At 54.3% G+C, this 10,607-nt stretch overlaps 1 protein-coding gene across 1 annotated transcript; it reads right to left on the reverse strand.

Annotated features, from left to right (window-relative positions):
* Nucleotides 1-909: 909 nt before the first annotated feature.
* LOC105529857 (lysyl oxidase homolog 1-like) lies at nt 910-10,219 on the reverse strand. The gene is made up of 6 exons (XM_011967113.1): nt 10,111-10,219; nt 6,503-6,640; nt 5,832-5,988; nt 5,119-5,214; nt 3,515-3,630; nt 910-1,212 (listed from the first exon to the last, which is right to left on the reverse strand). Exons 3-6 carry the CDS (start codon nt 5,973-5,975, stop codon nt 1,206-1,208), a joined length of 363 nt encoding a protein of 120 aa, XP_011822503.1. The 5' UTR covers nt 5,976-5,988; nt 6,503-6,640; nt 10,111-10,219; the 3' UTR covers nt 910-1,205.
* Between the last annotated feature and the right edge of the window lie 388 nt (nt 10,220-10,607).

Raw genomic sequence — 10,607 nt, forward strand, 5'->3', positions numbered from 1 at the left:
GGAATCCAGAGCCCTGGTACTTGGACAAAGTCTCTTTCCCTTTCTCACTGGTGTTGCCCCCACAGGGAAGCAGGTGGGTCTGGAGGCATCCCGAGGGCTCACTGGTCAGGGGAGGAGGAGAGGCACCACCCTCTCGCTTCTTCCTGGTCCATCCCAGTGTCCAGGACCTCTGGGATGCCACAGCCAAGGCAGGGGACGGGGGCTGCAGGGCCATGGGGCCTCCCTCCATCTCCCACTCACACCATCAGCCTATAGCTCCACCCTATGATCTCTGCTCAAGGCGGTCTCTCTGCCAAGAATCCTCTTCTCCCCTCCCTGCCTGGAAGGAGGCCCTCTCCTATGTGAAGGCTCCCTGGTGCCCCTAGGTTCTGCCTCACTGGGCACTGCGTGCTCCCCGTTCCCTGTGGTTGTGCGCTCCCTGAGGGCAGGAGCTACGATGCTCCTGCGTGTGCCCTAGCACAGTGCCTGGCCTTCAGGAGACTGAATTCCGGAACCTGCAATTGTAAGGGAGTGGATGACTGGTAGAGAGCGAATGGTGTGAGAGTGAGAGGGCCGGGAGTGGGGGATGGTGGGAGTGTGAGGCTGAAGGCTGAGAAGGGGCAGCAGTGGGTACACGAGCCCAGATAGGAGCAGGGGCTAAGCAGGGAGAGCAGGCTGGCACTGCCCACCCCACTGCAGGGCCCTCCCCTAGTCGGATGTGGTCCCATTCCCATACAACAGGCTTGGCCAAGGGCTCAACCCCACAGGCTTCCACGATGGGCTCAGCGCCCTCATGGTCGCTGTGGTCCTGACCGGGTGGTGGCTGCCCTTTCCACATTTGGCGAGGGGAAGGATGACGCCCAAGGACATCCCCCAGGCCCAAACTAGCCGTGGCTGGCCAGCCAGCAGGCCGCATGCAGAGCCGCAGAATAGAAAAACCTTGTTTTATTCAGCCCAGACCTGGGCAATCTAGCTCTGTGGTATGGCCAAAGTATAAAAAATAAAAACCAACAACAACAAAACAACGCTGTAGAGAAAAGTGAAGTATAAATTGGGGTCTGGCATCCGGAATCCCTGTGGTTTCCATCCACGTTCGCTCCCTGAGGCCGGCAGGGAGGGATGCCCCTGCCGGTGGGTTGGGGGACTGGGCCCCTCGGCGGGAGGCTGCCAGGGGAGCAGGGCCTGCTTTAGAAGGGGAGAGATTGGCCATCTGTCCCTCCCAGAGATCAGGATCTGAGGAAGGAAAGACAGTGGGTCAATGAGGGGTTGCACAGTAGGGCCCCCGTGGCCCCCTCAGCCAGGGCTTCCCTCCCGCAGCCCAGATCCCTCGTGGCAGGGCAGGCATGGGCCTCCATTTCCCTCAAGAGAAAGTGCCGACCCCCTCAGCCCAGCTCCAGAAGGAGGGGTTCGATGGACTCCCACCCACCCAGGGCACAGTCTCAGCACATTCCCCTCCCCATGCCCTAGTCCCAGATTGTTTTCTAGGCCATTAGCAGAGCTGCTACTGTCTGGAAATACTTTCTTGTTTTTTCTAACTCAGAACCTTTTTTTAAAGCCTCCTTTTTCCTCTAGAAATACGATGGAAACCCACAGGCGTCAGTCCCGTGGCCTTTCTGGGAACGCTCTGTCCAGCTTCCTGTGCACGCTGGCCCAGCCGCCTGCCTGTGGTCAGGGTCACAGAGACTGAGACACTCTAATAAGACCCAGCCTTTCCAAGCACTTATGTAAAGAGCCCTTGGAAGGAAGGGCTTTGGCACCCCCTGCTGCCCACAGGCCCCCGGGAGCTGGGAGGGCAGCGCAGGCTGCTTCTCCATCTGCCTTGCCGAGAGCCCCGCTGGCTGCTCCAGGCACCTGGGACGTGGGACGCTGTTTCTGTTCCCATCCCCCTTTCCCAGCAACAGGCGGGACTCCCTGCCTCCCTGAGCCCCCAGCAGCCTCCTTTGTTTCCCGGATACCCCATTCTTCCTTCCTCCTCCCTCCCTAGAATGGCTTCTACCACTTAGGTGACCCCTGGGTCTTGAATAGCTAAGACAGGCCCTGAGGAGCGGGAATGTGCTGCGAACCCAGGCCTACTAAAGAGCCAAACTGCCAGTGATGGGATAGGAGTTCGTCCTTTCAAACACGCTGTGTGCCCTGGGGAATTCTGATCTCATTCTACTCCTGAGAAACCTAATCTCTGCACTGAACTAGAGGCTGCTGTTCCCATTTTTAATATTCATGATGTGGTGGCAGCATGCTGTGAACAGTTAGGTTGGTGGTAGCAGCCAAATGTGAGAGGGCTGTCTCTAAATGAGCCTGGCCCTGGTCACAGACTGAGCCTTGACCCTGGCCACACACTGAGCCCTGATCCTGGTCACACACTGAGCCCTGGCCCTGGTCACAGATTGAGCCCTGAGTCTGGCTACACACTGGGCCCTGACTCTGGCCACACACTGAGCCCTGATCCTGGTCACACACTGAGCCCTAATCCTGGTTACACACTGAGCCCTGGCCCTGGTCACAGATTGAGCCCTGAGTCTGGCTACACACTGAGCCCTGACCCTGGTCACACACTGAGCCCTGATCCTGGTCACACACTGAGCCCTAACCCTTGTCACAGACTGAGCCCTGACCCTGGCCATACACCACACCCTGACCACAGTCATAGGCTTAATCTCTCATACCTGCCATCCATTAATAAGCATACACTTTTAGGGAAAGATACCTCTCTGGGCCTTGAGATCTCTACTACCTTTCTCCCAGTTGATGAAGTAAAGCCGAAAGCTCTAGGACTTTTTTTTTTTTTTTTTTTTTTAGTGGAAAAGGATTCCTTTGATCTGGAGTGTGGTAGGGTTTCCTTGTGAGCTTGTAAGGAAGGGGGTCCCTCTGCAAAGTACTTCACGTGGGGATCAGGAGAAAGACTGAGGACCCTACCCAGCAGCCATGTGCTAAAATCCCAAGCCCAGGTTTTAGGGACTTCTTCTACAACAGGGGCCTAGGGACTGAAGATGGCCCCTTTTAACCAGAATCACTTCTAATCTGTGACTGTTTAATCCAGTCCACTTGATAAGGACACTAATGATCACAGCTGCTGTTCACTGTGTGCCACTGTGTGCTGGGCTGTTGAACATGCAGACATCAGGCCTATAGATCCTCAGCCCCAGCCTATGTGGAAATACCTATTTTATAGTTGATGAAAGTAGCTCAGGGAAGTACAGTAGTTACCCAATGTCACAGAGGGAGGAAGCTGTGGAACTGGGACTGCAGAGCTCGTGGCCTTGCACCAAATGACTCTGCCTTCTGCTGGTTTTCACTTGGGACATCTCAGGGAGCCACAGGATGCAGCCCCAGATCAACACCCTACAGCCTGAGCCCCACCGTAAACACTCAGCTTGGGGTTGGCACGGACAAGGCTCTTTTTGCTGGGCCCGGCTGCAGCTGCATTCGGCCATCAAGATGACCTAAAGTGCAAGTATCTTAGGTATTTCAGGTGGCCTTGCCTGCTCCCCAGGCAGGAAAGGGACAGGGCTAGGAAGGATGGGGGGCAAGCACTTACTGGACAATTTTGCAGTTTGTTGTCGAAACGTAGCGACCTGTGTAGTGAATGTTGCATCTCACCACGTTGTTGGTGAAGTCAGACTCTAAAACAATATACTTTGGGTTCACGTGCACCTGAGGAAGAAGAGAAACAGGGAGAAAGGGAGTCTAGTCGGGGGGCTGCACCTCAACCGCTCACCAGAGAAGGTGGTAAGGAGGCAGACAGACAGACAGAGAGGGGACATAGACAGGAGACAGAGGAAGACCATGTGAGGCCAAGAGACATGGAGACAGAGACACACTGCTAGAGAGACACGGAGGGGAAAGAAGAGGCAGCTGGTAACCCAAGCAAACATCATCTGATCCCCCTTATCAGAAGATTGGATGTTTCCCTAGAGCGAGAGACTGTGCCAGGTGGGCCCTGCATGGGGCATTTGGGGTTGGAGAGGTTGGATCCTGCCCCTGGGAATGCAGTAATGAGGAGCTGAGCAGGGACTCGACACCTGGCCTCCCCAACGCCAAGGCTCAAAGTTGTTCCCTGTGCATTCCTGTCTATGCTTTTTGTCTGAAAAGGAGCTGTTGGGATACAACACTTTTAAATGTTGGATTAACTAGGGAAGGGCCAGCTTTATTCACAGAACATCTAAGAACAGATGCAGGGATGTGACTTTCAAATCCTGGTATGCTCCCAAAGCGCAGGGACTGTGAACTGTATTGCTTATGTGGTTTGTGTGTCCAGTGCCTAGAACTCAGAGGGGATTTCCTACGTGTTTGACTGAGTGGATGAATGAGGAAAAGAAAAAATATACTGGACAAACCCAGGCCCTGGAGGAGCAAGCTTGGAGCCTGCTGAGGGGCACTCAGGAGGGAACCGCAGAGAACCACTGCTGGACGCATCTCTCCACCAGCTGACTTTCTGCAGGAAGGCCTCCGCCTGCAAACCTGGCTTCACTGCTCTTCCCTTACTGAGCTGCTTTTCTGCTTCTGAGTGGGTCCAGATGAACTGGTGGAATGATCCCTCCTCATTTTATACCTGTGTGGAGGAGGCTGAGACATGGCTTCCCCAGGTGGGCCCATGACAACCTGGCCTACACGTATGTACCAAGTCTGGCTGTGTGTTGTTAATATGCTTTTCTACCTTTCTCCCAACCAAGGGAAGAGGCGATGGGGTGAGTGTCCATTAGAGCAGAAGGGGTTCAGGCTAAAAGGGTCTTGGTCACAGGTGCCCTTGGCCTTGCAGGGGTCCCTGTAAGGAGCCAAAGGCCTCTCATCTGTCTCCCAAATGATACAAAGTCTGCCCTGTCCGAAGACAGGAAGATAGACCACATGGTTCTCCAAGTCTTCCTTGCTCTCTCTGGTCCTCAGTCACTTAGGGAGACAGTATCACCACTGCCTCTAGCATTACCACAGCTGGGGCAAAGGTTCCTTGGGTTCTTTATGGAGAGAGAGGCTATGCCAGCCTGAGACCTAAATCTTCGGCTGGGAAGCCTGAACCTTGAGGGATGCCTCGGATGCTGCCTCTGCTCAGCAGCTGGGGAGAAGGGAAGAGGCCCAGAGGCTGAAGCTTCTTTCAGGAATGATGAACATCCGGTTGGAGAGAAAGCCCCAGACTCAGAGGCCCACCTTGAGGATGTAGTTCCCAGGCTGCACATCGGTTATGTCAATCCACTGGCAGTCGATATCTGCGTTGTAGGTGTCATAGCAGCCTGGGCTCAGGCCCTGGGAAAGGGACAAGAGGAGCGGCTGATGCTGCTGGTTCCCCAGAGCCACCCCATGCCCACTTTCAGGAGTTTCAGTTCCATCTTCCCCTGGGTTTCTCCCCTGACCCTGGCCCAGGGCAACTGCTCAGGGTGGGTCCACCCCTTCCTAAAGTCACTGGCTAGACGGACCAGAGGAAAGACAGAGATCTCTAATAGCCAGGTGGGAGGGATGAGATGGATGTGCTGGTATGCGTGGGCAAGATGGATGGCAGAATGGATAAAGAGAGACGGGACAGACAGACAGTTTGTGGATGTTTAGGTTGGCTGATGGAAAGAGGGATATGGGTGGGTGAACAGGCTAATGGGACGTGTTGCTCTCCAGACTGTTGCAATGTTTCCTTCTCTCCATGAGCAGATTGCCTGGGAATAACATGGGAAGGGGCTTGGGCAGGGAGAGAACAGTCCCTGCAGGGCACTGTGGCAGCCTGAGGACTGGTGAGAAGACCTTCACTGTGAGCAGAGCTGAGTGGCCAGAAGCCTTGGCACTAGCCAGGCCTCAGCCGGCCTCAGCAGGCCTTGCTCTGTCTCCCCACTCCTCATCCGCCTGTGCCCTGAACCCCATCTCTCCAGCCCAACCTGGGTATGAGAGGTGCATGCATAGCGCTTGAGGTTGCCGAAGTCACAGGTGCTGTCCTCCAGGCAGAAACTGGCCTTGTGGCCCTCAGCCACCTTCTTGCCTGTGGCTGCATCCAGTAGGTCGTAGTGGCTGAACTCGTCCATGCTGTGGTAATGTCTAGAGGCAGAGGAGAGGAGAGAGAAAGAGAGAGAAGAGGGCCTAGTGTTCCCTGGGCCTCTCATCCTGTCCTCATCCTGAGATGGGCTCAGGTGACCCCGCTGTGGCACAGCCTCCTGGCCAATCTAGGCTCTCCTGTCCCCTGAGTCCTGCGGGGTGGCCCCTCTGTGCTCCCCACCTAGGTGGGTCGCTCCAGGACAGCACATGCTCTGGACCCCTCACTTCCTTTTTGGGCTCCCACCTGTAATGACCTCACTGGGCAATGCCCCGTATTCTAGACATTTCCATCCCTTATTGAGACCAATCCTTCCATCTTCCAGCCTACCTTTGGCTAAGACTTCTCTGAGAAACACTTGCCCCAGTGGCAAGAGTTGGCAGATAACACCTCCTGGGGCCCTCTAATCCAGTATCTGTGTCTCTCAGAGTGCTCGTGGCGGGAGGGGGAGCTCAGGCACCAAGGTCCCTGGTCCAGAGGAGAAGTGGAAGAGGACAGGCCCAGCCCCTCCCTACTCACTGGTGGCAGCTGTGCCACTCCCAGGTGTGCCGTGGCCGGTTGGGGAGGAAGTCCGCTGTGCCCTGGTTCTTCACACGCTGGGGGAAGCGCAGCAGCACCCGCACATCGTAGTCGGTGGCCTCAGGGGCATAGGCTGTGCTGCAGGGACGACAGAGGAGATAAGGGGGGGGGTTGGGGCATAGTGACACCAGAACCCAGCATGGGCCCCCTCAGTCCCACCCCCAGCCCTTGGCCACTGGTTCTGCAGCCCCACCACTTGTCCCTGAAGATCTTCTCCTCTGACTCCCCGAACTGTGGCAGAGGCTCAGGCCTCTTCCTCTGTCTTCTGACCCCGTGAAATCCTGGCTGTCCCCTCCTTTCTGGCCTCCACCATGTGGCCGGCAGCTGCCAACAGCATCTTTCTAAAGCGGTACCAGGCACGGCAGTGTCCCTGATACCTGCAGGTGACTCAGCTGGGGTCAGCCCCTGGGTGCAGGAGCACATAAGAAATCTCTGAAGGGCCTTTGAAAAACAGCCCTGTTGCGGGAGCCAGGCACTTTGGCTCATGCCTGTAATTACAGAGCTTTGGGAGGTTGAGGCTCCTAGGAGGATCACTTGAGGCCAATAGTTTGAAACCAGCCTGGGCAACACAGTGAGAAATTAAAATTTTAAAAATTAATTTAATTAAATAAATTTTTAAAAAATTAAAAAATTAGCCGGATAAGGTGGCTTATGCCTGTAGCCCCAGCTACTTGGAGACTGATACCTTGAGCCCAGGAGTTTGAGGCTGTAATGAGCTATAATTGCGCTGCTGCACTCTAGTCTGGGCAACAGAGTGAGACCCCCTTTCTAAAAAAAAAAAAAAGAAAAAAAAAGTCCTCTCCAGGAGATTCTGATAAGTCTTCTTTCCTCCAGACAGAGCCCTGATTGTTGACAAAAGTATGCCATGTCTTGGGTGTGGGCCTGAAAAACAGACTTGAGGTCCTCTGGTCAAAGCCTCTTCACTTTTCTAGTCCCATCTGCCCTTCCACTCCCCTACACACGCTGAGTTCCTGCTTCAAAGCCTATTTTCCAAACAGGCTGAACTTTTTCCCTGACCCATACTTTTTTCCCCATGCTATTTGCTTGACTCAGAATTCCAAAACTCACCCAGCCTCCTAGGGTCAACTCAAAAGTCCCCTCCTCCAGGAAGTCTGCCTGGATTGCTCTACTTAGAGGATCTGATTGCCTGTGAGCTCTAAAGCACTGACTGCGGCACAGCCCAATACCACCTACATCTTGCACTGGGTTGGGTATGACCAGGCCACCTCTCCCTGATTGCATGGTTTCAGGCTGGCAACCTGTCCTTTTCTATTCAGGGATCGTGGGTCTGGTATGAATTGCCTGCTCACAATTCACCTGCTGACTCCAGATTTCCAACTGAGGCAGGCCTTGTGACAAAAGGAAAAGGGTGGAAAGAGGAACGAGAGGCTGCAGTGAGGCGAGACACACACATATGCACACATACACACACGCACACACACGTGTGTGGTAGGAACAGGAAGGGGGGCTGAAGGCCCCTCCCCTCTTCAGCTGATGGCTGACAGCTAACCCTGTTGGCCTCAGGGGCTCTTCCCTGGCACTCATTAAAGTCCAGTCCTAAGGCCAGAGGGGAGTGGTGGCCAGTCGTAGGGATTAGCGCTCTCTTTGAGAGAATGTCTGGACAACAGGCGGCTCAGACTGTCTGCCAGGATGAAAGGCCCTCAGCCTTGTCTGGGGGAGGCTTGGAATCTGTCTGTGTCTGGGTTGAAACAAAACATCCTCCTTCCCTCTGTTCAGTTAAATCCTGCCCTTCTGTTCGGCTCAGCACACCGTGGGAAACCATAAGGGTCTAGGTTCTAGGCCCAGCTTGGCCACAAATTGGCGGTGAGACTTGGAACCGGTCCTTTTCTTTCTCTGGGTTCTGCCTGCAGCGTGTGAACTGGCACCAGCCCGTGGCCCATACTTCCAATGATCTCAGAGGGCCCTCCTGCCCCAGGGCTCCAGTTCTGCAGGGTTCTCCAGGTCTGAACTCTTGCGCCCACCTCCTCTGAGGCCTCAGCCCTTGCTGACCCCTCCCTCCCTCCTCTGACCTCCAGCAGCCCTGGCCTGTGAACCAATCCTGGCTCTTGTCCCACTCGCGTCTTGGTTCTGTCACTGGGGTACAGGTGAGGGCTGTTCTCTCCAGCTGTACCAGGAGACCCTCCAGGACAGAGAACAGGCTGCCTCCTCTCCCCAGCTGGGACGAAGGTCCGGGCACTCAGCATCCTTCATGAAGAGGCCGTGATATTAACAGTTTGGCTTTGACTAATTCTCTTAAGACTGGAAGGGCTGTCATAGAGGCTGTAAGTTCCTCATTGCTGGAGGAATTCCAGCAGGACCATTACGCTCTCTTCCCCAGGACAACTGAAACAAGACAAGAACTGCCCAGACAGGCTGGCTGAGTGGTACTCAGCCTGTGGTCCCTGGACCAGGGGCAGTTTCCACACTGATGCCCGTCTGAGATGGGATCGGGAACTTGCACCAGAATGTATATCGACAACATTCCTAATCACTGTGCTTAGTTCAGCGGACACTTTTTCTTTTTTTAAACAAGACTTTCTCAATGAAGGAGTGAGTTGAGTTACATTCTGGTGCAAGCTCTTTTATCTTGTTACAGATAGATAAGGGTTTATGATCAGCTACTTATAGTGGCAGTGAACTAGAAGTTCTAGAAATGAGAAAATGTTGAGATTCTGAAGGGTTTCCTAGATAGTAGAAAGTCAAACTAAACACAGAGTTCAAATGTCCAAAAAGCAGGTAATTAAGAAAAATAGGTGCTTTCAACATAGAGGGATATTAACAAAAGAAGCAGATAACATAATCTTAACTAATTATTTTAGCCCAGGGAGGTATCCCCAAAGAACCTACATTCCAGCAGAATATGAACTGCTAATAAATTAGAAGCAAACACTGTGAGAGGCAGGATCACCCAGGAACAATGGCGAGCCAGCTGTGTTCACCTTCTGGGTTCATGGAAACTGGTCTCCTTCCCCTCTTTCCAGTGCAACATATAACTGAAGCTTCTTTGTCTCCGGGGCTCACTGCCCCTGCTGTGACCAGGCAGAGGCAGCCTGGGCCAGCCAAAGCCACAACTGTCCTCTGTGGACATGGCTCCATAGTCCTGGGCTCTATGCTGCAGGTACATCCACCCAGTAGGACTTCCATAGGTCCCTGTATGAGCACTGGAAGCCTGGGTTCCCAAGAGGAACCTTCTCATTAAGCAGCTCAGATCCAAAAGGTTTGAGTTCCTTTCATTGCTCCTCAGTTTCCTGAGGGGGCAACCCATGCCTTCAGGGCATGAAGATGAAGTACCACAGTGAAAGTGAAGTTCCTTGTATAGTAAGGTACAGTATACAGAAATGCTGGGTCCCCGCTTGCTCCCCTCCCCTCCTGACTCCCTCAGGGCAGGCAAGGCTCACTGATGAAAAGGTCAGGGTCCTGGGAGGCTGGGGCATTTGGCCAGGGTCATCAGCTTGCAGACAGCCTAGCTGGCAGCCGCAGCTAGGCTGGGTTCTGGGTGACTCCCAGGGACTATCCCAACACGCTACACTTCTGCCTCAGCTGCTTACCTGGCCAGACACTTCTCCTCCGCAGCACAGCGCAGGGAGTACAGGTGGGCTCTCTGCACATAAGTGGATGCTTGCACATAGTTGGGGTCTGGGACCAAGTCAGGGAGACCTGGAGTGGGCAGTGGGAGAGAGGGGGGAGGGAGGAAGAGCATGACATTGAGAGCGTCAGGTTGGCCACTGTTAATGCCCAGACACCTCCTCATACCCCAAACATCCTCTCATACCCCAAAACCCTTTGCCATTCTCCTTGGGCGTTGGGTCCTGGGCTCACGTGTGGGGTCAGGGAAGTCAGGCAGCAAGAGCTTGCATCTCGAGCTCTGTGGTGTGGGAGCTGCTAAGACTTCCTGGAAAAGCTTGGACATGAACAAGATCTGGGAGATGGGGCAGGATTTAGAGAACCAGAGAGCAGGAAAGGGTGTCCTCGGCAGGGGGAACAGCATGAACGAAGACCTGGAGGCAGGAATGAGTGAACCATGTAACTTCCTGACAGAAGCCCT

Source organism: Mandrillus leucophaeus, unplaced genomic scaffold, assembly GCF_000951045.1.
Source record: "Mandrillus leucophaeus isolate KB7577 unplaced genomic scaffold, Mleu.le_1.0 Scaffold789, whole genome shotgun sequence".
Taxonomy (NCBI): Eukaryota; Metazoa; Chordata; class Mammalia; order Primates; family Cercopithecidae; genus Mandrillus; species Mandrillus leucophaeus.